The sequence below is a fragment of the Rhinoraja longicauda genome, chromosome 17, assembly GCF_053455715.1.
Source record: "Rhinoraja longicauda isolate Sanriku21f chromosome 17, sRhiLon1.1, whole genome shotgun sequence".
NCBI lineage: Eukaryota > Metazoa > Chordata > Chondrichthyes > Rajiformes > Arhynchobatidae > Rhinoraja > Rhinoraja longicauda.
This window is the reverse complement of record NC_135969.1, coordinates 9,505,814-9,530,009: the sequence shown is the minus strand read 5'-3', so window position 1 is coordinate 9,530,009 and position 24,196 is coordinate 9,505,814. Positions and strand designations below refer to the sequence as shown.

The 24,196-nt window shown below is 40.9% G+C and overlaps 1 protein-coding gene across 4 annotated transcripts in view; it reads left to right on the top strand.

Moving 5' to 3' along the window:
* LOC144601728 (inter-alpha-trypsin inhibitor heavy chain H3-like) overlaps nt 1-20,468 on the top strand; it is a 79,041-nt gene extending 58,573 nt beyond the window's left edge. For all 4 annotated transcript variants that reach the window (XM_078414052.1, XM_078414051.1, XM_078414053.1 and 1 more), the window contains 7 exons: nt 2,681-2,716; nt 4,935-4,970; nt 7,793-7,906; nt 10,649-10,850; nt 13,874-14,046; nt 15,710-15,821; nt 20,215-20,468. In XM_078414052.1, the coding sequence (XP_078270178.1) occupies nt 2,681-2,716; nt 4,935-4,970; nt 7,793-7,906; nt 10,649-10,850; nt 13,874-14,046; nt 15,710-15,821; nt 20,215-20,392 (851 nt within the window). In that variant the 3' untranslated portion in view covers nt 20,393-20,468. The remainder of the gene's footprint in view (nt 1-2,680; nt 2,717-4,934; nt 4,971-7,792; nt 7,907-10,648; nt 10,851-13,873; nt 14,047-15,709; nt 15,822-20,214) is intronic.
* The last annotated feature ends 3,728 nt before the right edge of the window (nt 20,469-24,196 follow it).

Here is a 24,196-nt window from a genome sequence, read left to right as displayed (position 1 = left end):
TCACCTGTGGGAGGAAACAATAAGCACTTCAAGGAGGTGACAAGGAGATCCCCTCTGAATGGCTCAATGGTTTACAAAGATCTATTCTCTTTTCTTTATAATGGTCTGAGTAGCAACCTACAATTATAAAGCACAGTAATTGCATATTAAGCATGAAATTAAATATTTGTATTTACCATACACACAGTATTAGAATCTCAATTGGTACATGAATTCGATGTCTACAATTCTGCTGTTTAAATTAAATGGTGTCCTTGAAAGACCATTAAGAGTAGTTGCTCTAAATGACAAATTTCTGTAATTGTCTGTTAAACCTTTTTTTTTAAATTTGTTAGCCCTAAATTACAATGAAGCACAAAGTACTTGTGCTATAACTCCAGGATAAGCACTCAACTAAGAAAACCAAGCCCAAAACCAAAGTATCATCTAACTAAATACACCAATTTACAATAAATGACTCCATGTGCAAAAAAAAGCAGCTACCTACATATTAATTCTCTCGTAAACAAACTAATCCTGTAGATCCGACCGACCAACTGACTGACCGCCCGACCGACTGATATGTTTGCCTGCATATGTTACATGTAATGTGTTAATCCCTATACAAGATATAATAAGCTATGTTTATGAACATTTCATGACATATTGTTATGGTTGCCGAGCAAGTCTAAATTATTTTAGATTTGATGCATTCAACGTCTAAATTGTGGGAAAGATTTTATTGTTATCAGCAAATGTGATGATTGTATTTCCAGTACCACTAGGCAGGCTATTAATCTGCAGGAGGATCTAATCCAGGCCACATTCTGGGCTACATTGACATATGTCCAGGTTGAACTATATCCATGATAACATTTCTTTTGGCTGTTGGATTGGAACCATTTCCTAATCTGGCATTTAAAATCCTTAAATGTATCTTTTTTTTAAAAAAACTAACATGAGACACTTTGTCAAAAATTTTGAGGAACTACAGCTTGACAATACGCACTGGATATTCCTCATCCATCAGCATTGTGCATCCTTAAAAATGTTATTAAGTGAAAACATACAGACACAAGGAAGAAGAACCAGCAGCAGGCCCTGTCGTCAGCTAATGTATTGATTGTATGTCCAATGCCATTAGCCAGGCTATTAATCCACTCGGAAGATCCAGTGCAGGGCCACATGAATGTAAATCCAGCTTGAATCAAATCCATTTCTTTTGGCTGATGGATTGGAACCAATTCCTAATCTGGTATTTCAAATCCCGAAAGGTATCTCCTTTTTGTAAGTAACCTAATGTGACGCACCTTGTCAAAGGCTTTGTGGTTCACTATCCCATCTCATCACATTCTTGACCTGTATGTGGAGAAATAAAAGCAGTTAAAGGAGGTGGTATGGGGACCCTTTATGAATGGCTCATTGTTTTACAATGATCTATTCTCTGGGCTTGGGCAGTTTACAACACAACGGTATGAATATTGATTTCCATAACTTCAAGTAACCCTTGCATCTCCTCTTCCGTGCCTTCCCCACCCTAGTTGTCATATTAGTTTTAGTGTCGTCCTGTTGAGTTCCTCTGTCTACGAGTGCAACTCGTCCTTGATTATGCTGCTGGCCTTGCCGAGGCAGCGTGAGGTATAAATGGATTTAATAGAAGGGAGGTTGGTTGGTGTAATGGTCTGGGCTGCGTCCACAATTCGCTGCAATTTCTTGTGTTCTTGGATGGAGCTGTTCCCATACAAAACTATGATGCATCCTGATAAAATGCTATCTATGTTGCATCTGTAGAAGTTGGTGAGAGGTGTAGGGGACATGTTAAACTTCTTAAGCCTTCTAAATAAGTAGAGGCGTTGGTGTGCTTTCTTGGTAGTTGCTTCAATATGGGTAGTCCAGGAGAAGTCGTTGGTGATATTGACCTCTAGCGATTTGAAGCTTTCAACCATCTCTACTTCGGTGTATGTGCACAGCTTTGCTTCCTGAGGTCGACCACTATCTCCTTTGTCTTGCTGACATTGAGAGAAAGGTTGTTGTCTCGACACCAGGGCACAAGGTTCTCAATCTCCTTCCTGTATTCCATCCCATCATTATTTGATATCTGGCCCACAATGGTGGTGTTGCCTGTGAATTCAAAAATTGAATTAGATTTGTACATGGCAGCACAGTCATGGTTGTACAAGGAGTAAAGAAGGGGGCTGAGAACACATCCTTGCACAGCACCAATGTCAAGGATCATCGTAGAGGATGTACACCTCCCTGGAAGAAATATTCCTGTAGATTCACATTGAGAATTGGATCACTATCCCATCACATCATGTTCTTCACCTGTATGTGGAGGTAAATGAGGTAACATTTAAAGGAGGTGACAAGAGGATCCCTTCGGTTTGGGTCAATGCTCTACAAAGATCAATTCTCTTTTCTTGTTATACTGTCTGAGTAGTAACCTACAATTAGGAAGCAGAGTAATTGCATATTAAGCATGAAATTCAACATTTTATTTATTTTACATGTAATATCAGAACCTCAATAAAGACATGAACTTGATGTACAAGTCTGCTGTTGAAACTAAATAGTGTTCTTTTAAGACCCTAGAGTCTAATTGACATTGTCTAATCTAAATGCCAAATTTATGTAATTTAATTTTTTTTAAATATTTTTTTCAATTTTGTTAATCCTGTATATTAATTATTTGTTTTTACAGCAACTTTTACCCCAGATGACCAAGATAATATACCAGGTAAATTATTGAAGCACATTTTAACTTGTTTTGTATAATAACAAGATATCTCTTGTTCACTCCCTCTCCTCCTCTCTCTTTCTCTCTCAAAGTCCTTCAGTGGATTTGCCTGCATATGTTACATGTTAATGCCTATACAAGATATAATAAGCTATGTTTATGAACATTTCACGACATATTGTTATGGTTGCCGAGCAAGTCTAAATTATTTTAGATTTGATGCGTTCAACTTGTCTAAATTGTGGAAAAGATTTTATTGTTATCAGCAAATGTGTTGATTGTATTTCCAGTACCACTAGGCAGGCTATTAATCTGCAGGAGGATCTAATCCAGGCCACATTCTGGGCTACATTGACATATGTCCAGGTTGAATTACATCCATGATAACATTTCTTTTGGCTGTTGGTTAGGAGCCATTTCCTAATCTGGTATTTAAAATCCCTAAATGTATCTCTTTTTTTAAAGTACCCTCACGTGAGACACTTTGTCAAAAATTTTGAGGAACTACAGCTTGACAATACGCACTGGATTTTCCTCATCCATCAGCATTGTGCATCCTTAAAAATGTTATTAAGTGAAAACATACAGACACAAGGAAGAAGAACCAGCAGCAGGCCCTGTCATCAGCTAATGTATTGATTGTATGTCCAATACCATTAGCCAGGCTATTAATCTTGGGCCACATGAATGTAAATCCAGGTTGAATCAAATCCATTTCTTTTGGCTGTTGGATTGGAACCAATTCCTAATCTGGTATTTCAAATCCCGAAAGGTATCTCCTTTTTGTAAGTAACCTAATGTGACGCACCTTGTCAAAGGCTTTGTGGTTCACTATCCCATCTCATCACATTCTTGACTTGTATGTGGAGAAATAAAAGCACTTAAAGGAGGTGGTATGGGGACCCTTTATGAATGGCTCATTGTTTTACAATGATCTATTCTCTGGGCTTGGGCAGTTTACAACACAACGGTATGAATATTGATTTCCATAACTTCAAGTAACCCTTGCATCTCCTCTTCCGTGCCTCCCCCACCCTAGTTGTCGTATTAGTTTTAGTGTCGTCCTGTTGAGTTCCTCTGTCTACGAGTGCAACTCGTCCTTGATTATGCTGCTGGCCTTGCCGAGGCAGCGTGAGGTATAAATGGATTTAATAGAAGGGAGGTTAGTTGGTGTAATGGTCTGGGCTGCGTCCACAATTCGCTGCAATTTCTTGTGTTCTTGGATGGAGCTGTTCCCAAACAAAACTATGATGCATCCTGATAAAATGCTATCTATGTTGCATCTGTAGAAGTTGGTGAGAGGTGTAGGGGACATGTTAAACTTCTTAAGCCTTCTAAATAAGTAGAGGCGTTGGTGTGCTTTCTTGGTAGTTGCTTCAATATGGGTGGTCCAGGAGAAGTCGTTGGTGATATTGACTCCTAGCGATTTGAAGCTTTCAACCATCTCTACTTCGGTGCCGTCAATGCAAACTGGAGTATGTGCACAGCTTTGCTTCCTGAAGTTGACCACTATCTCCTTTGTCTTGCTGACATTGAGAGAAAGGTTGTTGTCTCGACACCAGGGCACAAGGTTCTCAATCTCCTTCCTGTATTCCATCCCATCATTATTTGATATCTGGCCCACAATGGTGGTGTTGCCTGTGAATTCAAAAATTGAATTAGATTTGTACATGGCAGCGCAGTCATGGTTGTACAAGGAGTAAAGAAGGGGGCTGAGAACACATCCTTGCACAGCACCAATGTCAAGGATCATCGTAGAGGATGTACACCTCCCTGGAAGAAATATTCCTGTAGATTCACATTGAGAATTGGATCACTATCCCATCACATCATGTTCTTCACCTGTGTGTGGAGGTAAATGAGGTAACATTTAAAGGAGGTGACAAGAGGATCCCTTGGGTATGGGTCAATGCTCTACAAAGATCAATTCTCTTTTCTTGTTATACTGTCTGAGTAGTAACCTACAATTAGGAAGCAGAGTAATTGCATATTAAGCATGAAATTCAACATTTTATTTATTTTACATGTAATATCAGAACCTCAATAAAGACATGAACTTGATGTACAAGTCTGCTGTTGAAACTAAATAGTGTTCTTTTAAGACCCTAGAGTCTAATTGACATTGTCTAATCTAAATGCCAAATTTATGTAATTTAATTTTTTTTTAATATTTTTTTCAATTTTGTTAATCCTGTATATTAATTATTTGTTTTTACAGCAACCTTTTCCCCAGATGACCAATATAATATACAAGGTAAATTATTGAAGCACATTTTAACTTGTTTTGTTATAATAACAAGATATCTCTTGTTCACTCCCTCTCCTCCTCTCTCTTTCTCTCTCAAAGTCCTTCAGTGGATTTGCCTGCATATGTTACATGTTAATGCCTATACAAGATATAATAAGCTATGTTTATGAACATTTCACGACATATTGTTATGGTTGCTGAGCAAGTCTAAATTATTTTAGATTTGATGCGTTCAACTTGTCTAAATTGTGGAAAAGATTTTATTGTTATCAGCAAATGTGTTGATTGTATTTCCAGTCCCACTAGGCAGGCTATTAATCTGCAGGAGGATCTAATTCAGGCCACATTCTGGGCTACATTGACATATGTCCAGGTTGAATTACATCCATGATAACATTTCTTTTGGCTGTTGGATAGGAGCCATTTCCTAATCTGGTATTTAAAATCCCTAAATGTATCTCTTTTTTTAAAGTACCCTCACGTGAGACACTTTGTCAAAAATTTTGAGGAACTACAGCTTGACAATAAGCACTGGATTTTCCTCATCCATCAGCATTGTGCATCCTTAAAAATGTTATTAAGTGAAAACATACAGACACAAGGAAGAAGAACCAGCAGCAGGCCCTGTCATCAGCTAATGTATTGATTGTATGTCCAATACCATTAGCCAGGCTATTAATCCACTCGGAAGATCCAGTGCAGGGCCACATGAATGTAAATCCAGGTTGAATCAAATCCATTTCTTTTGGCTGTTGGATTGGAACCAATTCCTAATCTGGTATTTCAAATCCCAGAAGGTATCTATTTTTTGAAGTCACCTAATGTGACGCGCCTTGTCAAAGGCTTTGTGGATCACTATTCCACCTCATCACATTCTTGACTTGTACATGGAGAAGTAAAAGCACTTAAAGGAGGTGATATGGGGCCCCTTTCTGAATGACTCATTCTCTTTGCTCGGGCTTTTTACAACCCAACGGTATGAGTATTGATTTCTCTAATTTCCGGTAACCCTTGCATCCCCTCTCTCTCCCCCACCCTAATCATAGTACTAGTTTTACTGTCATCCTGTTGAGTTCCTCTGTCCGTATACTTATTGTCACCATCCCACAGCCAACAATGACCTATTGGAAGCCCCACATTTCATTGATTATCGTTGCTTTTTGCATATCTTCCATTCATTTCTCCTAAGTACTGTCTATATCTCTTACTCCCTTTTCCCCTAACTCGCAATCTGAAGTAGAGTCTCGACCCGCAACATCACCTATTCCCTTTCTCCGGAGATGCTGCCTGACCCGCTGAGTTACTCCAGCCTATTGCGACTATCTTCGGTTTAAATCATCATCTGCCGTTCATCCCTACACCTATTCTCTTTTCTTGTTTTAGTCTGAATAGTAACCTACAATTATGATGGCAATTGCATATTAAGCATAAAGTTCAAAAATTTTAAATTAATTTTACATACAGCATTAGAATCTTCATAAGGACATGAACGATGTATAATTCTGAAATTAAATTGTGTCCTTTTAAGATGGTCTGATTGCTCTAAATATCAAGATTTCTGTGATTCTTTGTTATACTTTTTAACATTTTGTTAGTCCTATAAATAGATTATTTGGTTTTACAGGATCAGCCCTTCTTATGCCAGACCATTACGACCTGACAATAGGAAATTATTGAAGCAAACTCACTTTATGTCAAACGTTTTGTTCTTTCCCATTCTCTCAGTGTCTTTCAGCAGAACTGCCTGCACATGTTACATATAATGTGTTAATGCCAATACAAGATATTAAGTAGGTATATTTATGAAAATTGAATTGCATTTTGGTGAGATTCCTGAGCATGTAAATTATTTTTAGATTTGATGCATTCAACTTGTCTCTAAACTGTGAGAACTGTGTCATCAGCAAATGTATTGATTATATTTCCAACACCACTAGGCAGGCTATCAATCCATCAGGGGGATCTAGTCCAGGGCCACATACTGGGCTACATTAACGTATGTCCAGGTTGAAATATATACATTTCTTTCAGCTGGTGGATTGGAGCCGATTCCTAATCTGGCATTTCAAATACCTAAATGTATCTATTTTTTTAAGTAACCAATGTCAACCACTTTATCAAAGGCTTTGAGAAACTATTGTTAGATAATACGCACTGGATTTACCTCTTTGATTAGCATTAAAAATGCTGTTAAATGTAAACATACAAACACAAAGAATAAGAAGTAGGAGTAGGGCCTTTGGCCCAATGTGCCTGCTTCACCATTCAATAAAATGATGGCTTCCACATTTGTATCACATGTAGACAGAAAAAGCTGGAGTAACTCAGCAGGTCAGACAGCATCTCTGGAGAAAAGGAATATGTGACGTTTCAGGTCGAGATCCTTCTTCAGACCACACACGGACCGAAACGTCATCTATTCCATTTCTACAGAAATGCTGTCTGACCTGCTGAGTTACTCCAGCTTTTTGTGTCTATCTTCAGATTTAAACCAGCATCTGCAGTCACTTCCTCTTCACTTTATATCACATATCTTTTGATTCTTTTAAATTCTGAAAATCATCAATCAACAGTCTCCACAATCCTCTTGAATATGAAAGTAAAACTCTTAACACTCTGAGTGAAAATAATTTTCATCTTGATCCTAATGCTCTAAATGTCCAGATTTATGTAATTGTTTGTTAAACCTTAGTTCCCTCCTAAATTCAGAAAGGACTGGAAGAAACGTATCTCTACGAATGCTTGAAATTATAATGTCATCACTCAAATTCTGTTTTATAACGGAGGCAATGATTGCAATGTTCTAAGTCTCTGACATCTTTTCCAAGTTGACAGTGATCCTCATTTCATCACATCAGTCAATAGTCACAACGATACTGTTTGTTTCAACATCGATGGGAAACCAGGTTCAATTCTAAATCTGATCATGGATCCATCTACAGGTAGGTTTGTGTTGTGCTTTAAATAGTTACTGGGAAAGGAAAGTAGCTGTAATCAGAAATGTAACGTGACCAGAGAGAATGGGTAGCAGAAAAAAATGTGGGGGAGTAGGGTCAAAGAAGTGCTCTGCTGGGAGCAGATCTGACCTCCTTAGGTAAGAAATTCAGTGTAATTATTAACTCATTATTAACCCATGATGAGAACTTGCAGTATTTTGAAACAACAGGCCAGTGTAGTGCATCTGATTTTATTTAGTGATCCATCCAAGAACTGCTGAGTTACTCCAGCATTTTGTGAATAAATACCTTTGATTTGTACCAGCATCTGCAGTTATTTTCTTATACATCCAAGAACCCTTGAAGTTTCCACTACTCCCTCGATCATCGCCTTTTCTTTTGTTCACTGACTCCCTGAACTAGTCTTCCAGCAATAAGGAGCAATGGAAAAGAATTTCAAATAACAGCAATAAATATCTAGCTGTCTAAGACGTTGGAACTTTTTCACTGAATTCTTATTGTTCTAACAGGACTGAATCATGCTGGCTCCAGCCTGCAATTGCATTACAAATAAATTCTATGTTGGTGTCTACTTACTGCAAAAGAGAGATGTTTAGACTCTCCAAATCTGTCAGCTTGCTTTGTGCAGGAGATCTATCTATTCATTTAAAAAAAATATTTGGCTTCTATCTCCAGACCCCCATTTTGTTTTTGTTTTCCTTTCTTTTAAATCAACTTTATAAAACATACAAATCTAGTTTAAGTTGTAAATATCATCCTGGGTGTATTCCAGCCCCTGCCATAGCATTTGCCTCTGGAGGGCCTCCAACAAACCAGTGGACATCACACGGCCTCTCCCCAGACCCATCCAAGCACATATGTCACCTTGTTAACCTGTTCACTGCCAGATGTTTACTTCAGCATTGACCATGACTTGAGTATACTCAGCGGTGGCACTGAACATGTTAAAGGAGGCAGGTTGTTGGCCTGGGCATATTGGCACCAACACCTTGAACTTCCCACTGCCTTGGCCAGACAGACCCAGGAGCAATAAGAGATCCCCTTTCCCACATGGAGACCCCCTCCCTCCAGCATTACAATGGGGAATTGCCATTTGGATATTGTGCCTGTTCTTACGTGGCACAGGAAGCAAGGCCCCACTGTCTTGAAGGGGGGGGGGGGGGGGTGGTATAGTGCACAATCTATGAGGCAACTGGAGAGATAAGTAAAAACTAGACTGCAGATGCTGGAAATCTAAAATGTAACAGAAAATGGTGGAAATATTCAGCAGGGCAGGCAGCATCTGTAGAAAAATGAAGCAGAGTTAATGCCTCAGTTTGATGACCCTTCAATGGAATTTGGAGGGAGATGAAAGCAGCTTAATACCCACGGGGTACAGGGGTCATCACTGGTGTACAGGGGTTATCACTAATGGGGCAAAGTCAGGGAGTTGTTCTTTTAAAAAGATACGTTCCTTTTCATATAATTATGGTTTAATTTGATGATTCTATCATTTCTGATGTTTATTCAACTATTTTGTTCATTTATTTAATTTAATTACTTAAATTTGTATTGATTCTTATATGGCTCGAAGGTATTGTGAAAAACAATTACATTTGGTGGCAGCTTTCACAGAGGGTCCTGCTCCCACTGACCCAAGCTTTGGGTAAAGATAAGTGTATTTTGGGGGTAGTAACACTGTGGATAGTAACACTGTAGTGACACAAGCTTCAGTGTCACTACAGTGTTACTATCCACAGTGTTACTATCCAGACCTTGCCTCAGGCTAATAGAACTTTATTTATCCTAGGAGGGAAATTAATTTGCCAGCAGTCATAAAAAAGACACAAAATACATGAAACGTGAAATTAAATTGATAATTAATTCTGAAAAAAAACAAGCCCCGAGCTACACAAGCCCCAGTCTGATGAATGGCCCGACACAAAACGTCACCTCCACAGATGCTGCCCGACCCGTTGAATTCCTCCAGCACTTTGTGTTTAGTCCCAGATTACCATCAAATGCAACACAAAACAATAATTAGCCCTGGTCCTACATTTATAGTAGCACTGAGGTGTTAGATATAACTTCTAAATTTGTTCCGTACAGAGAAGAAAGATCTACTTCCACACAAAAATGGGGGGGAAAGCAAAACTACATTCTAAATTAATTGGAGTCTAAACAGAGACAAATTTAGAATGCACAACATTGGAACTGGCTGATATAATGCAATTGCTGGGTTTTATAGTATAAATTTCAGAGTTCCAACATTGTCAATTTTTTAACCTGCTATTTCTCTACAAGTTACTGTTCCTTAATGCTCCCTGTGGATGAACTAACTCAAAAGTTGTGTTTCTAAAAATTCTGAAGCAGATGTAGCAAGGAATCCTTCTTAAAAATATACCCGAGGCATTGCATTCCATTCCCAGATTTTTAATTTCCCCAGCTACAAAACAATTAACCTTTTCCCGCAGATACTCACAAAAAGCTGGAGTAACTCAGTGGGACAGGCAGCATCTCTGGAGAGAAGGATTGGGTGGCGTTGCCTGTCCCGCTGAATTACTCCAGCGTTTTGTGTGTATCTTCAGTTCAAACCAGCATCTGCAGTTCCTTCCTAACCTCTTTAGAACTTGGGTCCTCCCCGAGAGCCATCTCCTTAAATCACAATAAAGTGGATCTGCTGGAGTTTAAGTTGCCATTGTCACAAGTGATTGATAATAATTAACGCGTTCTTAATTTTACATGTAGGCGTCATAGTAAATGGCCAGTTGATAGGAGAGAAGAAAGTAGAAAAAAATAAGAAAATAAACACATACTTTGGAAAGATTGGAATTGTGAGCATCGACATGGATGTAAAGATTGAAGTATCGAATGAGTCGATCACAGTGTTTCATGGAGAAGACAAGACGGTTTTCCCGTGGTTTGCAACTATAATTGCAATAAAGGAGAGGTATGATTTGAACCACATTTCACATGTGTTTCAGCATTAATACAAACATTTCACATGGCAGCATTAATACAAACAAAGTCACAGTCTGATTATAATTTTTTTTCACAATAATTGTAAAATTAATTTTCTTGATAGATACTGATGTTTGAATCATGTTATTGCAAACCTGTGAAGTAAACGTTCAAGGCAATAATGCAACAAAACTAAGAGATTAATATTGCACATTCTAGGCAGAAAGGCAGTACAGGTACACTAACAAATATCAGTGAAGATCTGCCACAGCTGAAAAGTGCTTAATTCAGTTTGCATTTAATTGAAAGAAAATGGCTCAAGATTAATAATTTTGTCAGATAAATTCTTCAGTAAATCCTTATCGTATCTCCCACAAGGCCTGACCCCTTCCAAATCTAGAAGGCTATTCCAGAGCCAATGTATTAAGTTGGGCCTACATTACAAAAGGCTAGCAATTGCAACAAATGGTGTGGCCTGTACAACATCTATTGGTCTGACCACTGCCTGACAATGAGTCATGCATAGTTCTTGATCCTGCCAAGTCCAACTCATAAGCTTTGTATTGTACCCGTCATGTTTCTTGGAAAAGCAGTGGAAGGGTCTCGACCCGAAACGTCACCTGTTCCTTTTCTCCAGAGATGCAGTCTGACCCATTGAGTTACTCCAGCTTTTTGTGTCTATCTTCAGTGTAAACCAGTACCTGTATTACTTCCTACACAGTACATGCCATCCACTAGGCAAAAAGTGGGTTCCATTCTTCCTGATGTTCACAAGTCAAATTTGTCTGCAATAAAGAAATATACGAAATCACTCAATATGGTAATCATACGTCCACAGTGTGGTAACGAATGGCATCCAAAGCACAAAAGGCTGAAGAGAAAATACAATTTCCAGAAGCAGAGAAAGAGAGAGAGGAAACTAGTTCTGTTGCTTGCAGGAATTAACATAACTATGATCTCTGAACTTAATAGTATTATGGGAGCTCAGGCATATGCAAGGGTATCCATAAGTCGGGTGATAACCTGTGTTCTCCTATTATGAGGTCCTATGGTTGGGGAGAACCTTTTCTATAACAGAGAACTACAAGAAGTCTAAATGAGCCCATTCTTAGTCAGGCTGTAATAGCAACTAGGCAATACAGAGTTCCTGATTTAACCTGCAGAGAATAATCACAATGTAAAGATTAGATATTCATGGCACAGAAAGTGAGGGATAAGATAATATAACATAGGCAATAATTAACAAATATTATACAGAAAGTAAAATGAACCACAGTTGCAACCAGAACACTCAAATTCTTGGTTAGAAAGGGTGGCACGGTGGCACAGCGGTAGAGTTGTTGCCTTAAAACGCCAGAGACCCGGGTTCGATCCTGACCACGGGTGCTGTCTGTACGGAGTTTGTGCGTTCTCCCCGTGACCGCGTGGGCAGTGATTGTCGGTTGGCACAGATTCGGTGGGCGAAGGGCCACCATCCATGTTCTGTCCCTAAACTAAATTAAACTGAACTAAACTAAACTTGGCGCAAGGAAGATAAGATGAGAGGGTAGACATGCTCACGGAATGAATGGCCGATATGAAAATGATCCACACCTCCATTGCAGCCACAGTAAGCCCTTTAACAGAAGAATCAAGATACTCTGCAGTGAAATAGTGGAAGAGAATTTTTTGGCAGATTCAACTCCTGCAATGTCACATTCAATTACAGTTGGACGAAGGGAGAAAACTAAGGGAACATAAATTGCGATCACATAGTGTGCAACCATTCAGATATTGCATTAGAATTTACAGCCAGGAAACATCATGCAAAATGTCCATTATTCCTTCCCAATGCTGGTGGCTAGTGGATAGTGCAGAATACACATAGCTCATATTCCTCTCTCAAAACTATCCAGTTAAAATCAACCAGGTAAACAAGCTGTTTTCATTATTTTAAATAAAATTAAAATGACACACCGAGTGGTAAAGTTAACCATCCTCTTCCACTAAACCAATAAAAAACGACATCATTATCAACCTGTAACTCAGCGCGTAGACTGTCGCTAGCAGAGGAAGTATTGTCATCATCTGGTGAGATAATGGTTTCCTTATTGAAGAATCAGATTGTATCCACTGAAAGGTCAATGAATGGCCCACATCAGGTCACTATGGAAAACACAGTGTAGAGAGAAAGAGTGTACCTTTGTCCCATTGGCAAGAAAATGTCTCCACCATTTATTATTGCACACAGACAAGGTTTTGTGAATTTTCCTTTGATAATAAATTTTTTTTTGTTAATGAACCACTCTAACTTTCTAGTCTCTCTCCTCATATTACAACATTCCTGTTGCTTTGATTTGATCACCCAGTCCTTCTCTTGATGTCGATACCTTGTTTTCATCTTAATATCTTCACAATCCCTGCATTCATCTGCTCCCATTGCCAATTACACTTTCTGAGTTGTTCCTGAATCACATACAAAAGGGTGCCTTGATTTTTCTTTGAGACATTATATTAATATAAAACTAATGAATCTGCAAATTGGAAAATATGATTCAATGGATCAGTGAACCTTAGAGTGAACACATTAGTTTTCAAGAGGTTGAATAGAGAGTATCCTCTAACCTAATACTTGTAAGAGTGGGATATAAGCAGATGTACTGCATGGACTTTGTGATGAATTATTTTGTTCTGCAGTGGTGTTGAGAGGAAGGTGCATGGGTGGCATCCAATTGTTCCATCTTGAAGCAAGAACAAATCAAAATGTCATTGGGTAGAGCCTTATTAATAGCATTCTTATTCATATAAAATGATTATATAATGGATTGTTACGTTGGACATCTTTGATAGCTTTGCTTGGGCATATTCAATTTCAGCATATTATTAATTGCCTTATTAATGAATTAATGAATTGCCTTATTAATTGCATTAGACAATGGATCGTTACGTTGGACAGTTTTGAGAGCTTTGCTTGGGCATATTCAATATTCAGCATATCACTGCATAACATTATTTCTGAAATGTTTTTCCTAGTTTCACAATCTCAGTTGTGGAAGAAAGGAATGTCACACTGGTGATGGGAAATGACGCAACGTTTGTCATCTTACTGCATCGCGTCCGGAAACATCATCCTCTACGCCAGGACTTCCTGGAATTTTACACACTCGACAGCCACAGGCTCTCCAACATAACCCATGGACTACTTGGTATGTGGAGCATTCACCCAATTATCTGACTAGTCACAGTTAAGTTCAGAACAGCAGCAAAATTAAACTGTGTGCCACCACAAATAGACACAATGTGCTAGAGTAGATGAAGAAAATGGATAGGTCTGAAGAAACGCCTCGACCAGAAACGTCACCTATTCCTTTTCTCCAGAGATGCTGACTGACCCGCTGAGTTACTCCAGCTTTTTGTGTCTATATTAGGTGACATTTCAGTTTGGGACCCTGCTTCGGATTGCTTGTAGTGGTGGTGGGGGGTGGGGTGGGGGGGGAACCGGAAGTAAGAGAAAAAAACAGGACAAGTCAGTGCCCACAGCAGATGACCTCAGGCAAGAAGGTTCCCTGATAAACTGATTGTTGGCTTGAGATGGTGTGAGCCCAAGAGGGATACATTGTTGTGAACTGTGAAGCCGGTTACTGGACTTTTTGTGAAGGAAGAGGGGGGAAAGAGGGAGGTGGGAAGGGAGTTGTTTGTAGATGTTACCTAAAATTGAAGAGTTCAACGTGCATACTGCAGGGTTGTAAGCTACACAAGGGAAATATGAGGTGCTGTTCCTCCAATTTTGCATGTGGCCTCACTCTAGCAGTGGAGGAAGCCCAGGACAGAAAGGTCATTATGGGAATGGGAATGGGAGTTGAATTGGTTAGCCACCGAGTGATTCAGTAGGCCTTGGCGGATCGAGCGTAAGAGTTCAGTGAAACGGTCCACGAGTCAACTCTTTGTCTTGTGAACGTATAGAAGCCCACATCGGGAACACCGTATGCAGTGGAGGAGGTTAGTGGAGATGCACGTGTACCTCTGTCTTACCTCGAAGGACTGTCAGGGTCCCTGGATGGTGTCGAGGGGGGAGGTATAAGAACAGGTGTTATATCTCCTGCGGTTGCAGAGGAAAATGCCTGGGAGGGGATGGTTTACGTGGAACTGTTCGACGTAACCAACAAAAAGGCAGGCATAGCTGGGGCCCCTGTGAGTGCCCATGACTACACCTTTAATTTGGAGAAAGAGAGAGGACAAGTTAAGGGTGACGACAAGTTCTGCTAGGCAGAGGAGAGTGTTAGTACAGGGAAATCGCTTGGGTCCGTGTTACCACAAAATGATTTTACTGATGTATTTATATCTAAATATATTAATATTAATATGTTTATAGATGATCATATGTATTGATAATTCACCACTGAGGATCATGAGAGCTTCCACCAAAATGTTTTCATCGGGAGATTTGCACCTGATATGATCGTAATGTTTAAGAGGCTTTTGAACAGAGACGGGTATGCAAGGAATGGAGGGATGTAGATCATGTGCAGACGGATGAGAGTAATTTAATTTGGCATCGTGTTCAGCACAAACATTGTGGGCCGAAGGGCCTATTCATGTCCTGTACTAGTGTAGATGGGGCATCTTGGTCAGCATGGCCAGTTGAGCCGAAGGGCCTGTTTCCATGTGTATGAATCTCTACTGTTCTATGTTCTATGATAAGTGTGGACTTAGTTTGCAGGGGCACTCACCACAGGGTCTAAGTCAACAAATCTTCCCCACTAGTTCAATAACTACCTGCTTCATTATTCCTATGGGAATCATATACCTGGTATATTGTCATTTTTTTTAACCTTTTAATCAAATGAATTTACGTTTATTTTAATGCAGGACAATTTTACCATGAACTGAATGTTGATATCTCTAACATTCGCCCTGGGTTAGATGAAGGCAAACCCGATGCAACGATGACTGTAAAGGGTCACAAACTCAGAGTCACAAGGTATTGCATCCCAGATCATGTACAACTTTTGATTTCTACTATTTAATAATTGGCTATTTTCTGGGATTTGTGGCTTATATGTAAATGACTGGGGGTCACAGGCAGACCTGCCGAGGGCACCATCAAGCTGTAGACCGATCAAGACCACAAACTTTGAGTCCAAATTTAATTGTGTTCATCCACATCAACCATAGTGCAGGGGATTGAATACAAAAGTGAAGTTTGAAGTCGATCCATTCTTTCATTATATGTCAGTCCTGCCATCCCAGGAGTCACCAGGTTAATTCCTGGGATGGCGGGACTGACATATGATGAAAGAATGGATCGACTGTGCTTATACTCACTGGAATTTAGAAGAATGAGAGGGGATCTTGCAGAAGCATATAAAATTATTAAGGGATTGGACAGGTTAGATGCAGGAAAATTGTTCCCCGTGTTGGGGGAGTCCGGAATCAGGGGTCACAGTTTAAGAATAAGGGGTAGGCCATTTAGGACTGAGATGAGGAAAAATATTTTCACCCAGAGAGTTGTGAATCTGTGGAATTCTCTGCCATAGAAGGCAGTGGAGGCCAATTCACTGGATGTTTTCAAGAGAGAGTTGGATATAGCTTAGGGATAACTGAATCAAGGGATATGGGGAGAAAGCAGGAACGGTGTACCGATTCTGGATGACCAGCCATGATCATATTGATTGGTGGTGCTGGCTCGAAGGGCTGAATGGCCTACTCCTGCACCTATTTTCTATGTTTCTAGTGCAGGGGTATTGAATACAAAAGTGAAGTTTGTGCTTTAGTTAGATCGGGTAGTGGTGAGATCTTATTGGAGCAATACGTACAGTTTTGGTCTTCTTATTTAAGAAAGGATGTAAATGCTGTGTAAAGAAGGTTTTTCTGGTCTAGTACCTGGAATGAGTGGGTTACCTTATGAGCAAAGATTGGATAGACCAGGCTTGTATCTTGTGGAGTCAAGAAATGTGAGAGGAAAAAGATATAAAATCTTGAGGATTTTTGACAGGGTGGATGAGAGGATCATTCCTCTTGTGGGAGAAGCTGGAATAAGGGGTCACTATTTAAAATAAGGGGTTGCCCATTTAAGAGGTGTATTTTTCCTCAGTGGTATGTACAGTGCCCTCCATAATGTTTGAGACAAAGACCCATCATTTATTTATTTGCCTTTGTACTCTACAATTTGAGATTTGTAATAGAAAAAAATCACATGGGGTTAAAGTGCACATTGCCAGATTTTAATAAAGGGTATTTTTTTATACATTTTGTTTTCACCGTGTAGAAATTACAGCAGTGTTTATACATAGTCTCCCCCATTTCAGGGCACCATAATGTTTGGGACACAGCAATGACATGTAAATGAAAGTAGTTATGTTTAGTATTTTGTTGCATTTCCTTTGCATGCAATGACTGCTTGAAGTCTGCGATTCATGGACATCACCAGTTGCTGGGTGTCTTCCCTAGTGATGCTCTGCCAGGCCTGAATTGCAGCCATTTTAGCATTTGCTTGTTTTGGGGGCTAGTCCCCTTCAGTTTTCTCTTCAGCATATAAAAGGCATGCTCAATTGGGTTCAGATCGGGTGATTGACTTGGCCACTCAAGAATTGACCATTTTTTAGCATTGAAAAACTCCTTTGTTGCTTCAGCAGTATGTTTGAAATCATTATCTTGCTGTAGAATGAACTGCCGGCCAATGAGTTTTGAGGCATTTGTTTGAACTTGAGCAGATAGGATGTGTCTATACACTTCAGGATTCATTATGCTACTAGCATCAGCAGGTGTATGAAGATAAGTGAGCCTGTACCTTCAGCAGCCATACATGCCCAGGCCATAACATCCCCACCACCGTGTTTCACAGATGAGGTGGTATGGTTTAGATCTTGGGCAGTTCCTTCTCTCCTCCATACTTTGCTCTTGCCATCCCTCTGATATAAGTTAATCTTCCTCTCATCTGTCCACAAGACCTTTTTCCAGAACTGTAATTGCTCTTTTAAGTACTTCTTGGCAAACTGTAACCTGGCCATCCTATTTTTGCAGCTAACCAGTGGTTTAAATCTTGCAGTGTAGCCTCTGTATTTCTGTTCATGAAGTCATCATTGACAAATCCACACCTGACTCCTGAAGAATGTTTCTGATCTGTCGGACAGGTGTTTGGGGATTTTTCTTTATTATAGAGAGAATTCTTCTGTCATCAGCTGTCATCAGTCTTCCTTGGCCTGCCAGTCCCTTTGCGATTAGTAAGCTCACCAGTGCTCTCTTTCTTCTTAACAGTTGATTTTGGTAAGCCTAAGGTTTGGCTGATGTCTCTATAACAGTATTATTCTTGTCTCTCAGTCTCATAATGGCTTCTTTGACTTTCATTGACACAACTTTGGTCCTCATGTTGATAAACAGCAAAAAAAGTTTCCAAAGGTGATGGAAAGACTAGGTGCTGAGAGCTCTCTTATACCTGCATTAAGGAGGTATTTAAACACACGTGAACAATTACAAACACCTATGAAACCATGTGTCCCAAAAATTATGGTGCTCTGAAATGGGGAGACTATGTATAAACACAGCAGTAATTTCTACATGGTGAAACCAAAATGTATAAAAAATACCCTTTAACAATATCTGACAATGTGCACTTTAACCCCATGTGATTTTTTTTCTATTACAAATCTCAAATTATGGAGTACAGAGGCAAATAAATAAATGATGGGTCTTTGTCCCAAACATTATAGAGGCCACTATAAGTCTTTGGAATGTCCTTCCTCAAAGGGCAGTGGAAACAGTTCTTTAAATATTTTAAGGAAGAGGTAGAGAGATTCCTGGTAAACGAGGTGAAAGTTTGTTGTGAAGGGCTGCACAGTGGTGCAGCTGGTGGAGCCACTGCCTCACAGCACCAGAGTCCCGGGTTCGATCCTGCTCTTGGTTGTTGTCTGTGTGGCGGTTGCGTGTTCTCTACGTGACTGCATGAATTTCCTTCGGGTGCCTCCCACATCCCAAGGGCATGTGGGCTGGTAGATTGATTGGCCACTGTAAAAAGGGAAAAAAAAAGCCCTATTATGTAGGGAGTGGATGAGAAAGTGGGATAACTTAGAACTAGCATAAACAAGTGATTGATGATCAGTGTGGACTAGGCGGGCCGAAGGGCCTGTTTCCATGCTGTAGCTCTAAACTAAATGAAAATATTGAATTGTGGGTACAGGAAGATAGTCATAATTCTATTTAATTCATAGATTTATAAACATAATTCATTCTGAGCTCGGCTCCAGTCTTGCAAAATGTCAGTACAGATGCTGGGTGTGATTGGCCAAGTGCTCACTGGCAGCATCCAAGAACCAGAGACTCCAAGCTCCATCTGATTTGGATAAACCATGTAATAGTGTTGTTAATGTGTTTGCTGAAGTCAATGCTGTGTGCCCATTGCAAAAACAAAGGAGTTTAAAGCTAGAGGGCATAGATTTACAAGAGAGAGGAATGTTTTAATAGGGACCGAAGGCAGGCACAGGTTACTGATTGTGAATGATCAGCCATGATCACAATGAATGGCGGTGCTGGCTCGAAGGGCCAAATGGCCTCCTCCTACACCTATTTTCTATGTTTCTATGTTTTCTATGAAGGACAACCATTTCAGGGATAGGATGGTGGGTAGATGAAATGGACTGCCAGAGGAAGCTGCAAAGGTGAGTAGGTATGTGGATAGAAAAGATTTAGATGGATATAGCCAAGCTGATCGGACTAGCTCGGATAGACATCCTGTTCAGCGTGGATGAGCTGGGCTGAAGGGTCAGTTTCCATGCTGTATAGCTTAAATGCTGTATCAACATATGAGGAGCGTTTGATGGCTCTGGGCCTGTACTTGCTGGAGTTTAGAAGGATGAGGGAGATGGATCTCATTAAATCCTACGGGGCTAATGAAAGCCCAAGATAGAGTGGATGTGGTAAGGATGTTTCCAGTAATGGGAGAGCCCAGAATCAGAGGGCACAGCCTCAGAATAAAAGGATGTTTTTTTAGAATGGAGATGAGGAGGAATTTCTTTAACCGGATGGAGGAGAATCTGTGGAATTCATTGCGACAAATGGTTGTGGAGGCCAAGACATTCAGTATTTTTAAAGTGGAAATTGATAGGTTCTTGCTTAGTAAGGCCACGGGGATTAGGAAGGAGAATGGGGTTTGGAGGGAAATATAGATCGGCCATGATCGAATGGTGGAGTCAAGGCATTGGGACGAATGGCCTAATTCTGCTCCGATGTTTATTGTTCTTTTGAGGCTCTGTAGGTTGAAAGCAGCATGTTTTCTACTTGGAGACCTCCCCTTGACTACATCTCGGCACGATTCATGTTGTGTAGGCTTCCTGTCCATTCCTGTTCTGATGCACAGTTGTCAATTAATTTTATTTTAGGGGCTACCAGAAAGATTACAGATTTGATCCGGAACGAGGTAACAACATTTCATGCTGGTTCGTTCACAACATCGGGGATGGATTTATTGATGGAAATCTGACCGACTACATTGTGCCCTCACTATTTGCCCAACTCCATCCAATACCCAAGACTGATGGTGAAAACCCATCCCCTTAATATCCTTTGCATGGCTTTCATGTTTAATCATGCTCCATTTAGTGTACATACCGATTAAAAATATATCTGTATGCATTTCCTGTCTTTTGATTCATCCATTCCCTTTTTTTCTTTTCAGTGGATATTTTCTTCATAAACCAGATTTATATTGTGCTCAAATTAAAAGTGAGTGATGTCACTTCAGCACCGAGGCTAATTTTAGTGAAGTACAAGCAATAATTCTGGTGTCAATGTCCACTATAGAAGCAACAATACATTCCATCATGTGTAGGAAAGAACTGCAGATGCTAGTTTAAATCGAAGGTAGACACAAAATGCTGGAGTAACTCAGCGGGACAGGCAGCATCTCTGGAGAGAAGAAATGGGCAATGTTTTTCGGGTCAAGATCCTTTTTCAGACCTGTGTCTACCAGTATATTCCATCAGTAACACCATATAGTAGTGTATGATTCCATGACCAGCTCAGGAAGGATTCCTAAAGAGCAACATCAGACAAGTTCCCTGGTTTCAGCAGTTTGACACCAATTAGAAACATAGAAACATAGAAAATAAGTGCAGGAGTAGGCCATTCGGCCCTTCAAGCCTGCACCGCCATTCAATATGATCATGGCTGAACATCCAACTCAGTATCCCGTACCTACCTTCTCTCCATACCCCCTGATCCCTTTAGCCACAAGGGCCACATCTAACTCCCTCTTAAATATAGCCAATGAACTGGCCTCAACTACCTTCTGTGGCAGAGAATTCCACAGATTCACCACTCTGTGTGAAAAAAAACTTTCTCATCTCGGTCCTAAAAGACTTCCCCCTTATCCTTAAATTGTGACCCCTTGTTCTGGACTTCCCCAACATCGGGAACAATCTTCCTGCATCTAGCCTGTCCAACCCCTTAAGAATTTTGTAAGTTTCTATAAGATCCCCCCTCAATCTTCTAAATTCCAGCGAATACAAGCCGAGTCTATCCAGTCTTTCTTCATATGAAAGTCCTGCCATCCCAGGAATCAATCTGGTGAACCTTCTCTGTACTCCCTCTATGGCAAGAATGTCTTTCCTCAGATTAGGAGACCAAAACTGTACACAATACTCCAGGTGCGGTCTCACCAATGCCCTGTGCAACTGCAGCAGAACCTCCCTGCTCCTATACTCAAATCCCCTCGCTATGAATTCCAGTGATGCCTGGGCCACTGGGAATGGGAGCTACTGGGAAGACCTCCAGCAATGTTAAAACTGCAGGAGGAAATGGTCCAGATTAGTTTCAGTCCCTCCACTGTGATAAAGGAACACTGATCTAAAATAATTGCTATATGGGAACAATTATGTTGGGTGTAGCTCTAATATGAATCTGAACTTGTCAAAATGATGCATCGATAAGAGTCAATTAGCAATAATAATAATAATAATAATAATAATAATACATTTATTTTATATAGCGCTTTTCAAGATACTCAAAGACGCTTTACAGAGCAAACAAGACATAAAAACAAACAAACAAACAAAAGATTTGTCCAGACGGAGAAGCGGCGAACAAACAACGCCAGCGTCCTCTCACGTCAGGGTCCGACAGTAAACAATAAAGAACACAGGACACACAATTACAATTTAACACAAACAACCATCACAGTGGTTGCTACAGGCACACCCTCACTGTGATGGAAGGCAAAGAAAAGTTTTATCTCCTCCTCATTCTTCTCCCGTGGTCAGGCAGTCAAACTGCTGCCTCGAGGCGATCGAGGCGATCGAGGCTCCCGACTTTTGAAACCCCCGCCGGGCGATGGAAGGTCCCAGGCCGAGCCGAGCAGGCCGATGAAGGTCCTAAGCCCCCACCGGACGATGGAAAGTCCCGCGGCCGAGCCACGCAGGGCGATGAAAGTCCTGCGAGCGGGTCGATCGAACCTCGCAATTCGGGGCGGTCGAAGCTGCTACGGCTGGAGCTCCCGAAAGCCGGTCGCCAGCCAGGGACCTGCGAGCTCCCGATGTTGCGGTCTGCAGGGCCCACGGCCGAAGCCTCCGAGATGGTAAGTCCAGGCCCTGCGACCGGAGTCTTCAAGGTCGATCCCAGCTGGAGGCCGCTGACTCCACACGGAAAAAGGTCGCATCTCCGTTGAGGAGGAGATTAGAAAAAAAGGTTTCCCCCACCCCCCCACCACCCCCCACATATACAGAGCTAAAAATAAATCAAAACATACATTTAAACGGTAACAATAGACAAAGACAAAAAAAGACAGAGAGACTGCCGGTGAGCCGCAGCCACAAGCCGCAGCCACTCCCCCTGATGTACTCATGTATTGTATGATTTGGCTGGATGACACACAAAACAAATTTTCCACTGTATCTGGGTACATATGACACCTCAGCATGGAGGCACAGTGGTAGAGTTGCTGCCTCACAGCTCCAGAGACCCAGGTTCAATCCTGCTCACAGGTGCTGTCTGTACGGAGTTTGTATGTTCTCCCCATGACCTGTGTGGGTTTTCTCTGGGCGCTCGTTTTCTCCCACATTCCAAAGATGTACAGGTTAGTACATTGGCTTCAGTAAAAAATTGTAATTTGTCCCCAGTGTGTGCAGGATAGTGTTGGTGTGCGGGGATCGCTGGTCGGTGCGGACTCGGTGGACTGAAGGGCCTGTTTCTGCGCTGTATCTCTAAACTAAACTAAAGAATAAACCAATAGCAATGCAAAGTAGAGAAGGAAGAAATAAAGAGACCAATAAACCAGCAAATGATAAAAGAGCTCATATAGAGAGACCATAAAACCAAGCACCAGCTCACTCTGAAGGAAAAACTAAAGAACCAAATCCAATGTGTAGGAAAGAACTGCAGATGCTGGTTTAAATCGAAGATACGCACAAAACGCTGGAGTAACTCAGCAGGCCAGGCAGCATCTCTGGAGAAAAGGAATGGGTGTCATTAAGGGTCTCGACCTGAAACGTCACCCATTCCTTCTCTCCAGAGATGCTGCCTGTCCCACTGAGTTACTCCAGCATTTTGTGTCTATCTTCAAACCAGAGCCAAATCATACAATACATGAGTACATCAGGTAGTGCAAAAGGGACCATGAACAGAGTGCAGGATAGTGTTACAGCTGCAGAGAATGGAGTAGACGGATATGGGCCTGCTGGGTAGGCAGATGGGATAGGTTTAAATTGCCATCATGGTCGGTACATACTGTACATGGTGAGCCGAAGGGTAAGTTCTTGTGCATAACTGTGTTCTGCTTCTCTACTTTCCATTCCTCCCTTCAGAAATTAACTACTTTCCTCCCTTAATTGTAGAAGCAGGGCACTTCAGATGCTGGTTTACAGAAGAAGACACAGAGTGCTGGAGTATATCAGTGGGTCAGGCAACATCTCAGGAGAATAGGTGACATTTTGAATCGGGACTCTTCCTTAGACTGATTGCAGGGGAGGGGTGGAGGGGAAAGAAAGCTAGAAGAGAGGAGGGGTTGCAAGTCTTTGTCCTGGCCTTCCTCTCTTCCAGCTCCCTCCCCCTACCCACCCCACGGTCAGCCTGAAGAAAAGTCCTGATCCAAAACATCACTCAGCCATGTTCTGCTGAGATGCTGCCTGAGCCGCTGAGCTACTCCAACACTCTGTGTCTTCTTCCTCCCTTAATTGGTCAGCCCAAGGTTAATTGTACAAGATATCTAATGTATATCCCCTGGTATTCCTCTCTTAGTTACCAACTTACCATGTATACATAACTTTTCAATTTTCTTTGAATCTGAATCCCAATCGCATGAATTAGATGCTGATGCAACTGGATTTCATGTCATCTGATGCTTTCTTTCATGGCCAACATGTAAATACA